The sequence below is a fragment of the Taurulus bubalis genome (assembly GCF_910589615.1).
Source record: "Taurulus bubalis genome assembly, chromosome: 20".
Lineage (NCBI taxonomy): Eukaryota > Metazoa > Chordata > Actinopteri > Perciformes > Cottidae > Taurulus > Taurulus bubalis.
The window spans coordinates 2398206-2420618 of NC_136608.1; the positions used below are offsets into that span (position 1 = coordinate 2398206).

At 45.4% G+C, this 22413-nt stretch overlaps 1 protein-coding gene across 2 annotated transcripts in view; it reads right to left on the reverse strand.

Annotated features, from left to right (window-relative positions):
- scube1 (signal peptide, CUB domain, EGF-like 1) overlaps positions 1-22413 on the reverse strand; it is a gene marked incomplete at both ends in the record, with an annotated part of 91575 nt that overhangs the window by 28947 nt on the left and 40215 nt on the right. Inside the window, 3 exons of one of the 2 annotated variants that reach the window (XM_079235795.1) lie at positions 2483-2572; positions 7727-7843; positions 11916-12044. In XM_079235795.1, coding sequence (XP_079091921.1) covers positions 2483-2572; positions 7727-7843; positions 11916-12044 — 336 coding nt within the window. The remainder of the gene's footprint in view (positions 1-2482; positions 2573-7726; positions 7844-11915; positions 12045-22413) is intronic. The other variant, XM_079235796.1, reaches the window with a different exon arrangement.

Here is a 22413-nt window from a genome sequence, read left to right on the forward strand (position 1 = left end):
ACGAGGGCGACTCCATCTGTGGGGATTACAATGTGTCAGCGAGGGGCAGAGGAATGAGAGGAAGGCGGCGAGTATACACATGTCCGTCACACTTGGAAACGCTGACCGCTCTTTCCGTGAGGAGGACACACGTTCTATTGATTAAAGCTGCAGAGCATGAGAGAAATGCATGTGCACTGTGTTTACTAAAGCGCCGTGCCAAGTAACTGCAACTGCTGCAGTGTTGGGGAAAAGGTGAGCGGGGCACGATCAACGAGATCCCCCCTTTTGCCCCATGATGGGCAACTAAATCAGCTTGTCAGTCAGCATAGCTCTGGCCTGTAATCACACCGTATGGACACACCCACTGTGTACGCACAGTCCAGAGGTTTATTTGGATCCAGGGCCACAAAAACTGTAGCACCACTGAGTCGCTCTTTTGACACTTTGCTCACATGTGTCCAGCACCTGGCTCCTGATTTTCCTTCAAATTCTGCATCATGAAATGTCTCCGCGTTGCTTTTCATCAAGTCGCCCTTACTCCCTCCTTTCCCCCCAAGTGTCACTCCCCCGCTCTCTCCATCCTGTCCTCGTCTGAGCAGCACCTTTTACACCAGAGCCTCAGAGGAGGCAGCCCTGCTACACTACAGGACACAGGCCACATGCTGGTACAACGGTAGGTGAAGCGGGGTTCAGTGAAGAGTGAGGAGACAGGCGAGAGAAGGACAAACAGGTACATCTGTTAGAATCCAATTCTTCACTCTTCCTCCACACTGGCCAGAACCTGCTGAAGTGAAATGTGTACATGAGAAGGGAACGTGGTTTAATTAATACTACAGACTGGAGCACATCGGTTTGGAGTACCGGGGCATCGGGGCGGCTGTACCACTGTCTGAGAAAATAAAATAAAGGTTCAATTTAAAACATCAGAGGACAAAAGTAGAGCTTCAGAAAAAGCACAATTTTGATCGAAAGACCGAATCATTTTTGTCTGATTGATCAGGTCGTAGGAAAAACATTGATTAATTGATGGAAAGATGGGTTGAAGATCTGAAAGCAAGAAATGGCAGGATACAGTCCCTCAGAACCAATCATGGTCTGATAGTAAAACTCCTTCTTAGCCACAGGGTTCCCGCCAGAACAGTTGTTAGGTCCGATGGTAAGTGTCTTTAGACACTGATGGCAGCATTAAGGCAGAGCTTCATAGCTTCTGTGATCACATGATCACTGAGTTTAGAATTTAATAAATCGATGACACTGATTCCATGGGGCGTATCGGTTCCTGACAGTTACGCTAGCTAGCCACGGTTGTGACAGCTTGTGATAGCGTGTTTTCATACAGTGCATTCATATTTGTCACTGGAGAGCTTTCCCACCATTACATCACAACCCGGTCTCACTCCCAACTCGTCAAATACCGATGCTAAGTGCCCCTTGGCGTCTGATACCGATCTGATACCTGTAATCTGATACCTGTAATCTGATACCGTGAGTTGAAAGCACCACGCTTTCAACTCACACAAATGTAAACCTACCGGTAACGGCTCCAACTGCGTAGTATGAAGATCGAGGTAGTCAACACAGGTAGGGAAGGAGGGGAGTAGGAGGGGAGTAGGATGGGTCAGACAAACACAGAACCTTTGGCCAGAAGCCAGCGTTCGTGTCCTAAGTCGTTAGGCACTCTTTAGTCCCGTGAGTCTTTCAGTACTCACTAGTTACGTGAGTCGTTAGTCACATGACAGGAAAACTGTGGTAGAGTGGTAGCTAGAGCGTCATAGTTTGAAGTGTGGGGCCACTGACCAAGCGTCTGTATTTAACAAGATGGGAGTGAGAAGGTCTATTTTATTGATGTTTCCAACAGACTGTAGTTGTGAAAAACATCTTTACGATATCAATATATTTAGAAAATCTTGAGGGAACCTTGACCCCTCAGCATTCACAGCGGGAACAGAACACCCAAAGACCAACATTAAAACAGATTGGATCAGGTTTGACTAGTGTTTCCTAAAGTGTGGTCCAAAGATGCCCGTGGCTTTTGACGATTTGGCTATTTTTCACCTTCAATCATCCTACCAAGAGACCAGACATTGATGTAATTTTAAAAGATCTGATGATAAAAGTCTTATACGATCAAAGACCCATTTGGTCAATATGGGTTGTCCAGTCGACACACAAAGCCTAACTAAGAACAACTAAGTAGAGAGGACTCGCCTTTCATGGGACAAGTTGGGGCCACAACCTTTTCAGGGGTTTTGCTTCGGTGCAAACTAAAGGTCTCTGGTTATCTCCTTTTTTCCTTTATTCCGTTTTCATCACTTTAGATACAGTTGCAACAAAACTGACTGTGGGAAACACAGTGGGCATCAAAGGTTTAAAAAAATGAAAAAAAGATTAACAAAATAAAGACAGAGAGAGGAGGACGAGGAAGGACGGAGAGGAGTGGAGTCGGGGAGACAAGCACAAGCGCCATGGCAACACATAGAAAGAGGAAGAAAAGAGTTACCCATAAGTAGCCGCCGTTTCACCCGCTTGTCCACATCAGCTACTGACGTGGAATTGAACTCAGAGCTCTCAATTGCAGCCTCATCTTTCTCTAAAACACAAGTGACAAGGGGACAAACAGTGAGCAGCAGGTTAATGAGAAGCCCAAATGACCAGACCTTCAGCCCCTCTTGGCGTTTGAGCAAAACAAAAAAAACCAAAGCCAAGAAGCAAAGAAGCGATGAAGAAGCGTCAAAATCCCTGTTAGCGTGTTAATCCCCAAACAAATAATAAATCCCCCAGAGCAAACAGAAGAACAAAACAAAATAAATGAAATGATCAGTATCAGTGTGTAGCTTACAAAATGAAGCGGTAGGTAGGCAGGGAGGGAGGGAGGGAATGAGGGAGGAGGGAGGGGCTGACACATGAAGAAAGTCCACAAAAACAAGGATGGTTAGGTTTGGGGGATGGAATGGGGTGGGGGTGAACATTAAGGGGGATTTAAACTCTGATGTCGACGTTGCTGTTGTCGCCGATGGAGTGTCTGTCTTCAATACCAAACAGCCACACTTTGTCAGCAATGATTCCCTTGCGTTAGGATGGAGGAGGAAGATGAGAAAGAGAGGGAGTGGAGGATACGTGTCCAACATTTCCGAGACAAGCTGCCTTGAATGTGGGAAGAGAGACGGAAGCAAAGGAAAAGGGGGGAGGAAAGACGACAGAAAAGAGGAGAAAGGGCATGGGAGGGAATGATGAACAGAGGATGGAGTAAGTGAGAGAAAGAGAGAGAAAGGGAGAGAAGGATGAGGAGAAGCAGGATCAGTCCCATCATGGCCCGCAATGGGAGAGGTATGTGAGGGAAAGAGGGGTGCACACACTGAAATGGGTTTTGACGGGGGAGCGAAGAGAGGGCATGCAGAGGAACAAAAACAACAAAAAGCAGGAGGAGGCAGTCTGGGCAGCGCTGGTTGCCTGTTTGTCTATGGAACACATCACAACTGGCTTGAACAGTCAACGCTGGAAAAACCACGTTCCCAAAGCTGGGCAGCGGAGGTGGCGGGGTGGAGGGTGAGGGGAGGGGGTGAGTGTGGCCTTGGCGAAGGAGGAAGGGCCGCTGTTGAGGTGGCATGCATGTGGTGCGGCGTAGGGATGGTGGATTTTGGCGATGGCGGGGAGGGACGCGGCCTTTCATTGGGGCCTGAGTCGTTAGGGCCTGAATGAGCATCTCTCTGTGAATGGACGCCACTTGCCGCTATAGGACTGGGCTTTGATGTATACACACGGTCCTATGGGTGGTGGGGGAGGGGGGTTACAGGGGTAATTAATGTCCCGTTCCCCGGGCTGGCCCACTACAGGGTTCTCTCTCCTCTCAGGCGCTTGATGGACAGAGTGGAGGACTCTCTGAAGTACACTCCAGGAATGAATGGAGGCTTTCTGGTGCTCAGCTAACTCGTGAAATGTGGCTGTGTGAATGTGTGTGTGTGTGTGTGTGTGTGTGTGTGTGTGTGTGTGTGTGTGTGTGTGTGTGTGTGTGTGTGTGTGTGTGTGTGTTGAATTGAGAGCTTGTGCATACCAGTCTGCATGCTTTTGAGCATCTGCTTTCTTGAGTGTGTGAAAAAATGGAGATAAAATGTGTGTGTGTGAAGGGTGGATGTATAAGACAGGTTGAGAAGAGGGGGGTTTACGGGCTAAGCAGTGGTTCAGAGGCCCACAGAGAGAGGGGGTGGTTTAGAGAGCCAGACCTACACAGGACGAGGAAGGGGGTTAGAGTTAAATCACTCTATACTACTACAGCTAAGAGGAGAATGGGGAAAAAAAACAATGCAGGAGGACCAGGGTCACGAAAAACAACAACAACAACAACAATACAAAATGTACTGCAATTCAAAGGGAACATGAAAAAGGGAAACCATACAAATGTAGTGCAGGGCAGGCGCTCCCATGCTGAACAAGCAGACAGACAGACAGACAGATGCTGATTAGTGGAAGGCAGACAGGTGGAGGATGTGGCTCACGTGAGTGGACACATGCGATAGAAAGAAGGATGCAAGTTCCTGCCTCTCTGTTAAGGTGTAATGCGCAGAAAGCGGGCTGATGGGATGGGAATGAGGCATGGAGGTCGTTTCGGGGTTTTCGACGAGTCGCTCGCTTTTTCTTTTTGTTTGGGACTTGTGAGGAGGTGGAGGATGAGGAGGTAGAGAGAGAGGAGGTGGAGGAGGAGGAGGAGGTTAGGTTTTGCTTTCTTTGGGAGCTTTGACTAAGATCAGGCTGCAATTGAGATGTCCGTTTTTGACCCCAACCCACCCAGAGCCACTCTGTCCTCTTGTGCGCTGAGGATTAACCCTTTAAATCCACCCGATTTGGTTTTTAACACGGATGCTCAGACAACACAGGCAATCAGGTACTATCACCAGAAAGCAGCAGGAGGAGGAGGAGGGAGGAGAAAGGAGGAGCAGAGGGACAGCGCTACACAGAAAGGGTAAAAGGGAGGGAGGTGGGAAAGGGGGGTTCAAGGTAGGTCCATAGAGCAGTTGGGACACGCAGACCAGAGATACTGAGGTCCTTTCTCTTGTCAAAGTATGAAGAGAGAGAGAGAGAGAGAGAGAGAGAGAGAGAGAGAGAGAGAGAGAGAGAGAGAAAAGACACAATACATTGGGAAAGGAGAGAGAGGAGGGTTCCCTCTCGTTCTGCTTCCTCTTCACTGCCTTTCCTTGACGGTGTTTCATTTCTTCAAGGCAGCTGGAAACAAAAGGGGTTATTGGCAGTCAAAACCGCAATCTGCTCGAGTAGTGAGGGCGAGAGAGAGAGAGAGAGAGAGAGAGAGAGAGAAAGAGAGGGAGAGAGGGAGAGGGAGAGAGAGAGAGAGAGCGAGAGAGAGAGAGAGAGAGAGAGAGAGAGAGAGGTGTTTCCAGTGTTCGGACACAGCAGGAAGGACAGCACATCAAAATGACATCAGATAATTGTGTGTCCGTGTGTGTGTTATCAACAGCTGTGTCTTTGCACTGAGACGTTTCTCAGGATTGAGACAAACTGCATGTGTCTTCTGGTGTGCAGGTGGTTGTAACCTCACCATGTTGTATGTCACCAAGTATTACATCTCTCTCTTTGGTCAAAGCCACATGGAAAAGTGTATTTATTTTTTATATTTGCTTCATTAAAGTTTAGCTTTAACTCGTAAACTACAATCACATGGAGTCCCAAGCAGCACACTAATTAGACAGAGACTTGGTGACCTGTAACCAGGTTAGAGATGTTGGCAGCAGGGGAGTCAATACAAACTCTGATTCCAAGCTGAACTCTGAACCCGCTTTTTTTTGCCGAGAATGAAATGCTTTAAACACCGTTTGTGGGTCAAGAGTGAATACTCGAAGAAATGACCAAATCAGACACGAGTCCAGACTGTGGTTTGGTCTCGCTTAACTTGGGCATGCAGAACTTTCTGAGTTTTGATGTTGTCAGATCTGTGATTTTGGGGGAGTTTTCTGTAATTGATTTGGATCGTGTCCTCACTCCTGGCAAACCCCTCAGCAGGTCTTTTAAACAAGGACAGAGTCTTCTTTTTTTTCACCAGGGGCATTTAGCTCTCATCTATCCAAATGAACCTAACCAAAGAGCTCTTATACGTCTACTTAGTGTAGGCACACATCTTAAACAATGATCTTAAAGGTGATATTGTTGCACCAGCGTTTTAGACAAACCATGTGTCATGTGTCCAAACAGGCTTATTACTGCTACCTGAGCCCAGAACAGATTCATTTATACCTTCAAATTGATAATTCCAACACAAAGGGAACAAACAGAAACACAACATTGTGTTAAACCAACAAGTTCTGACTCCCACCTGTGGGCACTTGGTCAATGGCCCTCTTTTAAATGCGCTGGGTACCCCATTGCATCCTTTTATAGCGTGCAGGGCAAAGTATGCAACAATAAGTAAGTATGCTACTTTGGCTACTTGAGTAAGTATGTCACATTACTACTAATTTAGATTTAAGCAACAAAACGACTTAGTTAGGTGTAGGAAAAGATGATGGTATAGGTTTGAACGTAAGTTAAGAGAGTAAGCAAGTAAGTTAATCACGTTATGTAGCCATGTAACACAACTAGATGACGCAACTACAGTACATAAGTACGTTACACAACTAAAATAAGTCATTGTTGAGTTTTGGTTCCACTCGGGATACAAACATTAGCCTTCTGGGTGAAAGTCCTGTGTTTGTTCACCTCCATCCACCCAGACCTCCTGCCTACGCAGACGTTTTCTCTCTCTATGGGAACCCACGGGTAAAATGGAGCGTTGTGGTGAAGAGAAAGAGAAAGCTGAGCCGGCGAAGCTCTGAATTTATGGATATTTGCGGATAAAAGCAGCCTAAATGAGCTTCCTTTGTAGGGTGGCTGAGCTCAGCCTTAGAGACAGGCTGAGGAGTTCAGAGGAGAGCCGCTCCTCCTTCGCCCAGTGGAGGTGGTTGGTGCCTCTGATCGGGATGCCTCCTCGACGTCTCCCTTTTGAGGCTTTCCAGGCACGTCTAACAGATATGAGGCCCCGGGGTAGACCGAGAACACGCTGGAGAGATTACATATCCCGTCTGGGCTGGGAGCGCCTCGGGACCCCAAGAGGAGCTGGAAAGCGTTGCTCCAAAGCCTGCTGCCCCCCGCACCCCGGCCCGGATGAGCGGAAGCTAGTGGATGGATGTATAATGTTGTCCTTTAGTCAAAAATACTCAGGCCACTAGAGGCCACCCTGCATGTCCAAAACCGCCCGAGAGGACGACGCATAGCATCCTTGTTTGAAACGTAGGGCCATTGACCAAAATTCTGTATCTGACAAGTTGGGAGTGAGAACGTGGTTTAACAGCCAGAATGTTCAATAACTCTACACACCAAGATCAACATGAACTGTAATCAGCTGACCACTTTGTCTATTTTGTACTGCGTTACACCGGAACATTAGTGCAGCTATCGGCCAAAGCTGACCCGACATATTAAGCAATAAAGTTCTGAACCAATAGGAACGCTAAATCCTCTCGATGAAGGATTGGGGAGCTAGGAGACGATCTATCAGCCTCACACACTTATTCCTCATTTCTTTTCTCAGATGGACAGTGTGTGACAGTTTTAAGGGCCTTCTATCAAACAACACATGCTACAGTCATACAGCTGTGAGGGCTTCAGGGTGTGTGTGTATGTGTGTGTGTGTGTGTGTGTGTGTGTGTGTGTGTGTGTGTGTGTGTGTGTGTGTGTGTGAGCCGTCTTGGCTGTCACTCACCGATGCAGGTCTTGCTGTCTGAGTGCAGGGCGTACTTCTGGTGGCAGCCACACACCGGACCTGTGTCTGTGTCGTCACATGTGTGCTGGCAGCCGCCGTTTCCGTAGTTACACGTCACTGGAGACAACACACACACGTTCATGGGTCTCTTCTGGGTAAAAAGAAAATTGGCCACCACACTAACAAATTCTCCAATGCCTCAAAATATGTTGTTGGTCCATGTCCTGCAGAACAACATCTCTGTTTAAAAAATAAAACCATTTTCTGATCTTGTACTTGCAGGGTTAAGGTTTGCTTCGGCTGAGGAACTAAACCATTAGAAAGAATGTGAGAAACACGATGGGTCAGAATATATGTGGCGTGGAGTGAGAAAGAGAATGCACAGAGATGAAGCGAGGGCTGGAGAGAGAAAACGTGAGGAAGAGGAGATTATAACGAGGAGGTTTTCACTTACTTAAGGAAGGAAAAAGCGTTTGAGATGATTTGAAACCAGACGAGGACGAGAGTGAAGGAGAGAGAGGATGTGGGAATCAGAAAATGGACAAAGAGAGAGGAGAAGGAAGGGAGTGTGTGTGTGTGTCTGTGTGTGTATGTGTGTGTGTGTGTGTGTGTGTGTGTGTGTGTGTGTGTGCATGTGTAGACATAACGAGCATTTCTTTCATCACTTCTTTACTGCCGTTCTGTGCCGCCAATCTCAACAGGCCGGCACACCACTGGGTCCCTGGCCACTAATGAAATTTTACCACAGCGGGCGATGTAGTAGAGACTTTCAGATGCTTTCACAATCTTGACACTCTCACCGTCTTAGAGGAGAACAAGATGTGTTGCCAAACAATAACTAAAAGCGATTCCCCCCCACCCACCACCAAAAAACAGCAGCCCTAAATTCCATGGCTGCAGGCACTCGGTGTGAAGAGTGAGAAACAGGGATGGAGCCGCCAGGGGGGAGTTTGAGACTCCACTGAATCCTTCAGCACCTTCAGCTTGGCATGAAACGCTTTGCTGATTTTGGTATTAAATGTCCACCCTCATATTTTACCGCTGAGGGCCTTCTGGAACTTGTCCATCATTGCTATTACAGATGTTGATTACAGGAACAGCTCAGATCCCTCATCGCACCAGTACGTAACCTCAATAAATTCAAGTCTATGAAGCAAAGTGTTAATACCTCACTGCCATGTGAATCGTAAAATAAAGTGACATGGCAATTGACGAAAGATTAACAGATGACGGAGAGCGTTACGCAAAAGTGCATTTGACTACATGTGGGATTTAAAGACATCCAACGTCTGTGAGCCGCTCATTTTATAGCTAGTTCACGCTACATGACTTTAACCATTATTTTCCACTCACTGAAAATGATTGAGCTTCTTAACAAAAACCCTAGATCAGAGGGAGATCGACGTTGGATCAAAGACGTAAACCAAGAGGCTCGCAGACGCATCGCAGATCCATCGCAGTCGCATCATAGACTCATCGCAGACGCATCATAGACTCATCGTAGACGCATTATAGACTCATCGTAGACTAATCGCAGACGCATTATAGACTCATCGTAGACTAATCGCAGACGCATTATAGACTCATCGTAGCCACATCGCAGATGCATCATAGACTCACCGCAGACGCATCATAGACTCATCGCAGACGCATCATAGACTCATCGCAGACGCATCATAGACTCATCGCAGACGCATCATAGACTCATCGCAGATGCATCATAGACTCATCGTAGACTAATCGCAGACGCATTATAGACTCATCGTAGCCACATCGCAGATGCATCATAGACTCACCGCAGACGCATCATAGACTCATCGCAGACGCATCATAGACTCATCGCAGACGCATCATAGACTCATCGCAGACGCATCATAGACTCATCGCAGATGCATCATAGACTCATCGTAGACTAATCGCAGACGCATTATAGACTCATCGTAGCCACATCGCAGATGCATCATAGATTTATTGCAGACGCATCGCAGACATATCGCAGACGCATCATAGACTCATCGCAGACGTATCATAGACTGATCGCAGACGCATTGTAGACTCATTGCAGACGCATTATAGAATAAATGCATGAATGAATATATACTTTATGAATCCCCAAGGAGAATTTTTTTTGTCGTCATCAGTAGCGCCTTACCACTTGAAATACAAACACACAAGATAAAAGATAAAATATATAAAGAAGCAACAGGGATGAGAGATATATACAAAATAAAATAAAGTAATATATATATATATACACAATAAAATAGAATAGAATACAAGACACATTATAGACATATCACAGACGTATCATAGACTCATCGCAGACACATCGCAGACGCATTATAGACTCATCGCAGATGCATCATAGACTCATCGCAGACGCATCATAGACTCATCGCAGACGCATCGCAGACACATCGCAGACGCATCGCAGACGCATCATAGACTCATCGCAGACGCATCATAGACTCATCGCAGACGCATCATAGACTCATCGCAGATGCATCATAGACTCATCGTAGACTAATCGCAGACGCATTATAGACTCATCGTAGCCACATCGCAGATGCATCATAGATTTATTGCAGACGCATCGCAGACATATCGCAGACGCATCATAGAATAAATGCATGAATGAATATATACTTTATGAATCCCCAAGGAGAATTTTTTTTGTCGTCATCAGTAGCGCCTTACCACTTGAAATACAAACACACAAGATAAAAGATAAAATATATAAAGAAGCAACAGGGATGAGAGATATATACAAAATAAAATAAAGTAATATATATATATACACAATAAAATAGAATAGAATACAAGACACATTATAGACATATCACAGACGTATCATAGACTCATCGCAGACACATCGCAGACGCATTATAGACTCATCGCAGGTGCATCATAGACTCATCGCAGACGCATCATAGACTCATCGCAGACGCATCGCAGACACATCGCAGACGCATCGCAGACGCATCATAGACTCATCGCAGACGCATCATAGACTCATCGCAGACGCATTATAGACTCATTGTAGACATATCGCAGACGCATCATACTCATAGCAGACGCATTATAGACTCATCGCAGACGTATCATAGACTCATTGCAGAAGCATCATAGACGTATCATAGACTAATCGCAGACACATCATAGACTCATCGCAGACGTATCATAGACTCATCGCAGACGTATCATAGACCCATTGCAGATGTATCATAGACTCATCGCAGACGCATCATAGACTCATCACAGACGCAGCATAGACGCATCGCAGACGCAGCATAGACTCACCGCAGACGCAGCATAGACTCATCGCAGACACAGCATAGACTCATCGCAGACGCATCATAGACTCATCGCAGACGCATTATAGACTCATCGCAGACGTATCATAGACTCATTGCAGACACATCATAGACGTATCATAGACTAATCGCAGACGCATCATAGACTCATCGCAGACGAATCATAGACTCATCGCAGACGTATCATAGACCCATTGCAGACCCATCATAGACTCATCACAGACGCATTATAGACTCATCGTAGACATATCGCAGACGCATCCTAGACTCATCGCAGACACATTATAGACTCATCGCAGACTAATCGCAGACGCATCATAGACTCATTGCAGACTCATCGCAGACGTATCATAGACTCATTGCAGACGTATCATAGACTCATCGCAGACACATTATAGACTCATCGCAGACTAATCGCAGACGAATCATAGACTCATTGCAGACTCATCGCAGACGTATCATAGACTCATTGCAGACGTATCATAGACTCATCGCAGACGCATCATAGACTCATCACAGATGCAGCATAGATGCATCGCAGACGCAGCATAGACTCATCGCAGACGCAGCATAGACTCATCGCAGATGCATTATAGACGCATCATAGACTAATCGCAGATGCATCATAGACTCATCGTAGCCACATCGCAGACGCATCATAGATTTATTGCAGACGCATCATATACTCATCGCAGACGAATTGCAGACGCATCATAGACTCATCGTAGACTCATCGCAGACGAGCGTGTGTGTGTCTGTGTCTTTGGGTGTTTGTGTGTCTGTGTGTGTGTGTGTGTGTGTGTGTGTGTGTGTGTGTGTGTGTGTGAGTGTGTGTGTCAATGTAGGGCAGCACAGAGGTCAGGTGTGATACGTACATATACAGCCTTTCTGGTTCTTGGCCAGCTCAAAGCCAGGACGGCACTCGCACGACACCCCGCCTTTGCCTGGTGCCTCCCTGCAGATGTGGGCACAGCCGTGGTCCTTGTTCATGCAGTTCATCCCGTCTGTGGAGGGGACAGGGACACAGCAGCAAAGAGCTGAGGAACCTTTGTCTGATTGTACAGAGGTGATCTCAGCTGACACGTCATCATCTCCACAGGCACACTTAGGTTATGAAAAGTAGAAAAGAGCTTCACTATTCATTAATAAATAAGTAACAGTTTGAAGTAACATTAGCAAACTCCTGATTAGTGCAGGGGAATATGTAAAAACAAAACATCCACTTTATATCAATAAGAAGAACCAACACTTTCTCCCAACTCTTCAAAGTCAGTGGTCCTACGGTTTAAACTGTGATACTCCTTCAGAAACAGTTCAGAACAGAGACGACCCACCAAGACTTTGCTGAACAAATACATACAATAAACACAAGTATTGGAATACATTTTGGGGTTCCTACGACGACTCAAACACAGGGGAAAAAGACTCTAGGTCTAGAACCACAATTGGTTCCAGGGTTTTTAAAGGATTAACTGAGATGGGAGAAGTGAACAAAGACACAGATCATGACCAAATATGTTTTGCTCCATAGTCACCAAAATAAATATTGGATCCATTTTTCACTAGCCACATACGGACAAATTAGGAAAAAAATCACTCGGCCCATTCTGAACATTTTGACAAATCACCATCATTCTTGAATGCGTTGTGCCACTGCAGCAAAACTCAGTGTGTCTCATTTTAAAGTTTGCAATTCATCTTTTACAAAGCCCCATTATTTCCAGCATTTAGTGCTGCCGATGAGAATCCAAATCGGAATGGATACAAAATGCATGTTTTTTTTCCCTTTATGCTACACGAAAAGAAAAAGAAGAAAAAACCCAGAACAAAACTAGGTTTTAATGGCAGAGTGTGGAGGAGGAGTTGAGGAGTCTTTGGCCTTGTCCAGACTGCAGCCCAAATCATTTTTTTGACAGATTGTATCCGTATTGTAGAAAGTTCAGACAGCGAAAAAATGCTATAGATCCGATTCTACAGATGCGTATAGCCTTACAGCTTGAGGAGAATCTTGGGGTGCGACAACAGATACTACTGTATCTGTGTGGCTGGGTGTTGTCTTTTGGTCTCCTTTGATGCTCGGTAGAATGGGTACAGACGTTGGTCTGAGCAGTTTTATTCACCCGGGCCATGCACAAAAAAGACCGATTTGCAATATTTCCAATCGGGATGCTCTTTAACGTACTACATCATTGTACAGTTGTACCCATAATCACAGCCAATAACAACCTCATGAGACAATGAGACTTGGCACTGAGGACCTGAGGTTTGTGACAACGAGCACCAACTGAACACAAGAGTCTTCAAACCACCTTTCCTAATCTTCTTCATCAGCACCAATTAAGCCTTACAACTTAATTCATGACTTTGCTCAGCCAAGATTTTCCAGCTGTCACCGATCCAACGCTTCTTGTTGGCACACACACGGCCGGCCGTCCCTCCTCCTACTTGTCTGATCCCTCCAGCCCTTCATTCCTTCACCCGAGCCCGTCTGATGTGGTCTCCTATCCCGGTGATTTGTGGAGCACACTGTGGTAATAATGTCTGAAATAGGCCAGCGTTTAAATCTTCATCAGCCGGGGGAGGAAACAAGGAGGCGGAGGACGGAGGGGTCAGTGCTCTCCAGAGAGGCGAGCGGTGAAGGAGAAGCCAGCCAAAGATATCACCGAGCTCTGGGAAGAACTGGGAAAGTTCGTTTGTGGCCGTGTGGATGTCTACCAGTCCCAGTGCAATCGTATGTCTTCACTTCAAAAGATGGTTCCTTTCACAAAGCGTGTGCATTGTATGTGTTTACAGCTGAGCTTGTAAAAGACACTATGCATGTACTGACGCTCCTCGCACGTCCAAAACAGGCACTAGATATAGAACCCATGAGGGTCAGAGTTTGAAGAGTAGACTGACCAAGGCCTATTTGATGAGTTGGGAGTGAGAATGTGTTCATTATATTTTTTTTATTACCTTTGTACAACTATAATAGCTCCATGATTTGAACCTTGTGGGAACACGGCCAGCCTCCTCTGGGACAAACCAAATAGACCTCCACCACAACAAAATGAACTCCCTTCAGAGGATGCTGTTACCAAGACACCGTTGTTTGGTTTATTTGTCCATCACCTTCTGTTTTTTGGCAAATACATAATAGATTGTATTAGCCCAAGACTCCATTATTAACGTTGTGCAGGCTGGAGCTTTTTTGATTTTCATTGTAACTTCCAAGTTTTCATCATTGGTGGTTTGTAGCACTAGCAAGAGCAAGAGTTCCGGTACAAGAGCTGTGGTTTGTTGGTAGCTGGAGGATGCAGTAGTTAGGAATGTCAGGTACACCTATGTGATTTGGTAATATATTGCAGCCTGGTACTGTGACCAAATGAACAGGATAGCTTAAAATACAATCAAGCCAAATCTAAGTTCTTAAAAAAATGCTTAATAGGTATAATTTGCATTTGAGACGAAAAAGAATCCCTCTCAATCACCACGTACAACCCACTACTGTGTGTGGCTCACAAGCAGTACATGTATAGGCACTGGGCCACTTTAGCTCTGTCAGATACAGGGTTGTTACATCACTATGGGTTTTTATGTGCATGTGCTCCAGAGTTCCCTCGTCTCCTACACTGTGTGCAGATGACCGAGAGCACAATCTGTCACGGCTGCATCTTTCCGAGCGGATAGTGCAGAGGTCTGCAGAGGTGTGGCTCTTTATTCCTTTATACATCCTCTCAAGCACAGGCCGCTCTCTTCATTCACATGCGAGCACCATGCGGAAGATTAAAGCTGCAGAAAGTAGCAAATATTTCATATTCAAAGAATGAAATGAGTACCCAAATGTTTAATTGACTTTAAAAAAAGGAACCAATCAGAACGACGCCGTATTTGGGGTCATCGTGGTTGGGAGGTGATATTCTGAGAAAAAAGATCACAAGATTAAAGCTGTAATTTATGAGAAAAAAAACTGAAATATGTTTTACGAGAAGAAACTCGGAAAAAGATTAAAGTTAAACAATTATGAGAAAACCAAAGAATCACATTGCTTTATTTGTCAAGGCTGGATCAGCCTTATAGCCCATGTAGTATGCCAGCAGTGGATGACCTGATCAAATTGTACTTTGCAATGAGGTTTAGCAATGAGGAAGAACTGGTGATTCTAGCCCAGAATCACCATTTTATCATAAGAACCTGAAGCCTTTTAAGACGAAAAACAACATACCAGGGGTTTTTCAGTTAAAAATACAAATTTTAACCCTAAAGAATATAATAATGAGTATTTTCTGGTAAATTTACTGAATATTGCACCCCTCCTCAGCTCTGTAATGTCGTTTTTATTTGACCTACAATGGACCAAATTGGCCGTTGTCGGTAAGAGATTAATGTGATTCTCATTATTTTTGGATCTTTGCTCCTCAGGATTTCCATTGGAGTGTTAGCACTCAGCAAAGCTTCCCTGGTCACCATAGTGAATAAAGTCCCTTCATGGGGCCCGAGAGCGCTTCAAGTACCTCATTAGGGAGCCATTCCTTCCAGAGAGTCCCCTTCACGAACAAAAAGGCCTTTCTTAAACGCTGCCATTCTAGCTGTCCACTCCCAACGGGACCATTCCATCAAAGTCCCAAATCAAAGTAGCCAAAGGAAAATGTGCATTTACATGATTAACAAAAGATCAAACCGAATCTGCCCCTTTGTTCAACATTATATAATTTAGACAATATATTTCAGAGACCATTAGAATGGGCAGGAATTGATGCGCTGTCAAAGTTGGACCCTGTACAACCCAGAAGACTAAGCAGAGCAGCGACGCCGTCGGGTAAAAGAAACTTTCAACAGTTTGCAAAAGCGTGCGTTGACCTCGTTTGAAAACTAAACTCATAAGAAAGCCGAGTATCTACAATCAATTTAAACCTGGGAGAAGTCAAATAAACCGAGGCGGCGGGAGATGGTTGACGCGGGCCTGGGACTCGGTACAACCGAGCCTAAAGCAACAAACATGGCTGTGGCCTCTGGACGGTCCGGTGTGACGGGGCGGGGAGGGAGCGCAGCTCGCCGACACGTTACTCCTCAGACCTGAAGCCCACACGGGTCCCTGGATACACATTCAGCCGGATCTGATGTCGAGCCGTGTTTAGCTCAACGTCGGCGTTGACCTGCTGCTACACAGGCAGATATTAGTGGCTGACAAGTGATGCCCCGCACAAAACACTGTATTCTGTGCAATACGTGGTGCGGTCCCACAAGACTCGATCACCACTACTACGCGTGACGGACTTTATCGTTAAAAAGGCCGGTCCTGTTCAGAAAAAAACCTGCAGAAAAATGATAGATAAACAATTGATTTAGAGTGTTTTCTGTAACACACACTCCTAATTCAAGATGTTCTGTTCTTACTTCCAAACATCAATGTAGCCGAGCATTTCATATTCACACCGAGAAAAAACTAAAAGATCACCAGGTAACAAAAACACATTCTGTCCACTTTACATCACGGCTCACTGCGAAACAGTGCTCAATGAATAATAAATGAATTCAGATCTGGAGACAGAGCAACAACCGTGCAGATGTTACACAACCAGACAGTCAGGAGCAAAAGCAGAGCTTTTAGAAAAGGCCACTCAGGAGAGAACAGGTGTGTTTCCCTCTCTCCCCTCCCAAAAAAGAAGAGTCGGATTGCTCCATTGTCCCTCCTGGCTGGGACGATTTCATCTTTTTGTATGGAGATATATTTTTGATTCATATAAAATGTATTTAACCAGGAAAAGCATCTCCTTTACAAGAGTGTCCTGGCCAAGACTGCAGCAACACATTAAAACAAAGTTTCAGACATACAACATAAAACAGTGACAGAACATTTTTTTATCACGCCATGAGTAAAAACAAAACTAAGACTCAAGACTCAAGTCAGCACATCTTGTTCACACAGGTGAAGAACCTTCTGGTGGGAGATGAGTTATTCATCTCGTATGAGCATCATGAACACATGACCTCCCCACACGGATATTCACGTAAATGGATTATTTTGCCGTTCCAAGCTTTTTTAAAACTGTGACACGTGAGCCGAGCAAACCCCGTGGAAGACACCAAGAACATGAGCTTCTTCAGTTTCACAAAGAAAGCCACTTTTATCAAAACAAGCTCAAGTTACAAACTAAAAACAGTCGCGACTGATATCTTGTGTGACATCTATTTGCAGGGAAACCGTGACAGCTTTAAATGTGTTGTTTATTATTAATGATTTTGTTTTTGGTTATATATTTTGTGGCGCGATGTGAAAAACGTATGGCTGTAAATTGATTTTCTGAAAGAAACTGAAATGATATTGTGTTTTTTGGAACCGGTAAAGTAATTGTGATTTGAGTGATTTTGCGCACGCTCCTCTGCAGTAAAGTGGTGTTTACGTCACTTTTCACGGCAATTCTTCAGTCGGCAAAGAAAAGTGAGAGAGAAGGTGGATGTTCCTTCCTTCCAGCTCGGTGTTTGGTTTGGGGAGGTCAGCCGGTTTACAGCTATGAGGCTCCTCACCGGAGCCCCAGCAGGTCCAGATAAAACACAGAGACACGTCTTCACGGGCCAGCGAGCGCCCCGAGGACACGGGCCGCCTCTCGGTTATTATCCTCCTGTCTGTCTCTCTCTCTCTTTCACGTTCCCTGCCTGCCTTCATCCACCTCTCCACACATCTCTCTCTCTCTTTCAGGAACTCAGAATCCAGATGAGGTCCAAGCATATCACAGCCGTGTTATTACAACCTGACTCTCGCAGTGTTACACCCCAAAGCCCCAAAAGTCTGGCTGGCCGAGTGTAACTCAGAGACAGAAAGAAGAAAAAAAGAGGAATGAAGTGAAAGACAGAGACGGAGAGAGAAAGTGAAGAAAGAGGAGAGGAATGTGGAAGAGGAAGGTAGACGGAGAGAAAGAGAGAGATGGAGACAGAGTGGGATAATTTAGAGCCTCTCAGTCACTCTCCTCCCTCTTCCCTCCGAGGCTGAGGAGGAATGAGGTGATGCTGAACAGCCTGATGTCCTCACCGGGGAGAAGAGACACATTTCACACTTTCACTCAGCTGTGAACCAAGTGTGATGTTAACTTCTGAACATGTCGCAACATTGGACATTTGATTAATTCAACTATGAGAATACCAAATACACACAAATGAATATAACAGGCGCTACTCTTCCTTTGTTTGTTTTTCGTTTATTTTACGAGGATTCCTGTGAACATCAACCAGCACTTAGAACGGTCACACTTCCTGGGTAAAAAAAATGATCCAAACCTTTATGTTAATTTACATGTCAATGCTGCAGTGCTTTGGTGCCATGCTGACACATTCATTTACACACCTGCTGTGATAAAAACACTACGCTGATCATGCCAACATTTTAGCCAAACCAATTTAGACTCATTTAGAAGTTTTTAAGTCTGTCTCTCTAACCTCAAACACTGCAAGATCTGAAAATAATAGAGCGTCACCCACAGGAGGACATAGTTACGCTCCATGGTGGCTCTTTGCAGGGAGTCGGGTGAGAGAAACAGGTTCTGTCTGGTCTTCAGCGAGAAGCGGAGGTGAGGTTTCAACTCAGTCAGCAGGGAGACGCTGGCTCTTTGTTTCTCAAACAGTGAGCTAATGCTTCTCCAGGCAATGCAGTTAGAGAGTAGCACCAGGGGGCGTGGCTTAGGCGAAGGTTAATTGAGTCGACGCCGCCGTGTTCCTCCAGCTACGGACTCGCTTGTATGCGACCGCCCAGAGACGCTGACAACGATCTTTGGAGCCGGAGAAAAACAGCAGCGACAGAAAAGAAGAAAACAAGGACACTGAACTGACCATACCAATAAAAAGAGCATCTGTGTGTGTGATATGTGTTATCTGTGTGCACACAGCTAATGACGCACACATGTACGGATTGCAAGCCACACATAAAGAAGGCCTTTTAAAAAGAGCTTTTAAAAGAGCCTCAGGCGCTCCACCAAACAGGAACTATTTATCCTGCTGTTGCTGCTTCCTCTGGAAAGAACAACTCCGCTACGCCACTGCTTTGTGATGAGCCCACGTGCTTTCCATCAACCTGTCGCTGTCAGTGAAGATATCGGCGTCGGCCCTTCTGAATGTTTCTCTTCTATGTCATTTCTGAGAGGCCGATATTTAAACCTGACGTCCAGCGTCATTTTGAAATGTGCAAAGCAGCATGGGACGACAGCGTTTTTAATCAACGCTCAAGTGTTTGAACCCGGGGGACGAAACCACACCAAGGAAATGAAGCTACAAAAAGCGGTTCTGAATTGAAGACTTAACTAAATGATGAAGTGTGACAAAATATTCTTTACGAGTATTAAGTAAATGAAAAGTCCACCAGACAAAAACATCTCCCTCCCCCTTTCCATCCCTGCTCTTGCAAGTGCTGTTTTAATTGAAATCTGTCAGACGCTGGCTCTCTCTCTCTCTCTCTCTCTCTCTCTCTCTCTCTCTCTCTCTCTCTTTCTCTCTCTCTCTCTCTCCCCACTGAGCTATAGGTGCTAAGCAGCCATGAATTTCAATGAGAGCTTGTCTTGGCTGCATTGAACTCCTTTAAATAAGGACGGTGACTTTCTTATAACCCTCCCCAATCTATTCTTCAAACACACACACACACACACCCTCTCCCTCATTCTTTTACTTTCTCTTCCTGCATGTCCTTCTAACTTCACATGCATTGGATTTGAGCAGCAATGCATATCTTTCATTTTAAGTCATGAGTATTGTAAGTTCCGTCGGCTTCCCTGTCTTGCGTCGTGCGATTGGAGAGCAGTGGAACGAGAGCCCTGGACAGGCAGCGGGTGCTGTTCTTCCAGAGGGTTGTGAAAGAGTAAAAATACCGTGTTTACTTTCCGCTTCAGCGAATCCAAAAAAAGAAAACGAACATATCCAAAGCAATAACAGAGAGAGGGGGCAAGTAGTGAAATCCCCTTTCGGGACCGGAAGCAACAGGGTGTATGGGAAATGTGGTCGTAATTTAAAGGAACACTAACAACTGCTACCAAACTGGCTTGGCAGTTCTCTCCTTGTATTTACAGTAACGTTAGGGAGCTTGAACTACCTGGAACTGGAGCAATTTTTGCACCCAGGAATTCTTGCCATAAATCCAGTTGGTTTCAAAGACGGAGCTGAAATAATTGACCTCACCATTCATATTCTTTACATTAATAGAGCGATAGTCTTGCATAGCCACACCTCTCTCCACAGTCCTGTCAGTGCTAAAGAAAGGTCTGGCATCCACATACCACATACTGGTTCCACGTATACTTCTGTATGGAGGGGGTTTCTTTAAATGTGCGAAACTCGACTTTCAAAGCATTTCAATTGCCTCCACATGGCTCTCAACATGGCGACAGCTAAGCCGTGTTTACTTGAGGTTATCAACTGTGAGCGCCCAAACATGCAGAGAACATGGAGGAATATTGTTGGTTTGGGGAAATGCAGCATTGTTGGAGGACATTAAGTTGTAACATTATGGGGAAAAGTATTTTACATCCTGGACTGGTGGTCAGTCACCGAGACACAAAAACTGAAAAATAGGGAAGTTCGACTGAGCCACCGAACCCTCTGCATAGTTTACTTTTGCTGATTTCTGCTTAGAGGCTGAAGAAGTGATTTGAGTGAAACATTAACATTTGAGTACGCCAATTCATACTGTGAGTCTACACAGCCACCCAAAAACAAAATATTCAGAGAATTCTGCATTCCATGTATTACCCAAACTCCCAGGAAGCCCTGGGCTTCAAAAGTGACACAAAGGTGTGGAATTACGGTTTCCGGGTCCATCTCGTGATGCCATTTGGAGAGCTTGTTCTATGGGCACACGACTGGAGAACTTTAAGTTAGATCTGGGTCATTTTATTGGAATGATATACTAAGAAGTCAAACTTCTTTTGCTTCATGCGCCGCTGAGCAACGTTCACAGAAATGATGACATTCCTGCAGTGTTTGCTTGCAAGGTCAGCGCTACAAACTCACATCCCCGTGATGGATTAGCGATCTCAATCAAGTTTCAAGTCCCTGCAAGTTGCTTTTCACAATGTACTGAAATGAACAGACCAATGTCTCACTGGACGGTAGGAAATATGAAATATGCAGAAAACCTATGGAGTCTATTCCATACGTGGCTGTTTGGAACGGACCGATTGCTTGGCTCCTTTTTTTAATCCTACTATGACGAAGGCATGACACACCCTACTCTGCCTTTGATTGGCTTAACTTGATATTCTTGACCAATCTCACTCTTCATGCCGACACCTAACCAGCCCAACCAACAACGCCAACCATTACTCATTACTCGGCCCCCAGAAGAGCTCCTCGCAAAGTCGTCTGGAAGCGCTCATTACTCGTTGAGTCCAACGTCAGTGTATCCAGCCTCCAGCAGTAAAAGTGGACCCCACTGCTGCACAATATGGCTTGTTTATTCATATCTAGCGTGTCACATTTTAAACCCTGCACGGCCCGAGGTCCAGCAGTTCACCCGCTAAGTGTGAAGTAGATCGGAGGAGTGCTTCTGGAAATGTGCAAAGGACACACCCACATATGCACAGACAGATGTGTCGCATCATACTGAGATGATCAGCTGTATCACGTGAGGTACGTTTCATTCGTAGCCAATGAGCTACAACCTGCAAACCCCAGGTCCGGGTCTTTAAAGGCTCCACGGTGTCAGGACTCGTGTCCTCGGCGGCGTTTACATGGAGGGAAGAGAGCCAGTGTGTTATGTTAACAGAGTCCAGCTGCTAACGTTAAAGAGAGGAAAATACTTTGGGGGAACAGTTTGATTCGCACAGCCCTTGTTAACTAAAATAGTCGGGCAACAAAGCGTGTGTGTGTATCAGACTTGTTCCGGCCAGAGGCAGATGTTAGTTTCCTGTAAAAGGCTGGGAAACGATGAGACAGGAGGACGTCTACTTTGAGCGTATTGTGTGTGTGTGTGTGTGTGTGTGTGTGTGTGTGTGTGTGTGTGTGTCCACCGTGTTTCCTGTGTTTGCTACTGAGCAGCAGCTCCACGCCAGGTCAGCTAACACGGCCTCGTATGAAACATTTCCACTGACCACAGACAAACTCTGGCCTAAAAATATAGCAGAGGCAGAAACGTGGATTCCACCTTCCGCTCCCAGGTAAACAACTTGTGTTTACCTCAAAGAGAGAGAGAGAGAGAGAGAGAGAGAGAGAGAGAGAGAGAGAGAGAGAGAGAGAGAAATTATAAGAGCTTGTGTTCAAAGTTAAAATCACGTGCCAGAACAATATTTAAACAAAGTATTTATAAAATTAGTTACTTTCAGCACCTCGGCCATTTGATGATAACCTAGTGTGTGTGTGTGTGTATGTGTGTGTGTGTGTGTGTGTGTTGTTTCGAGGAGAGTTCATGCCGAGGCC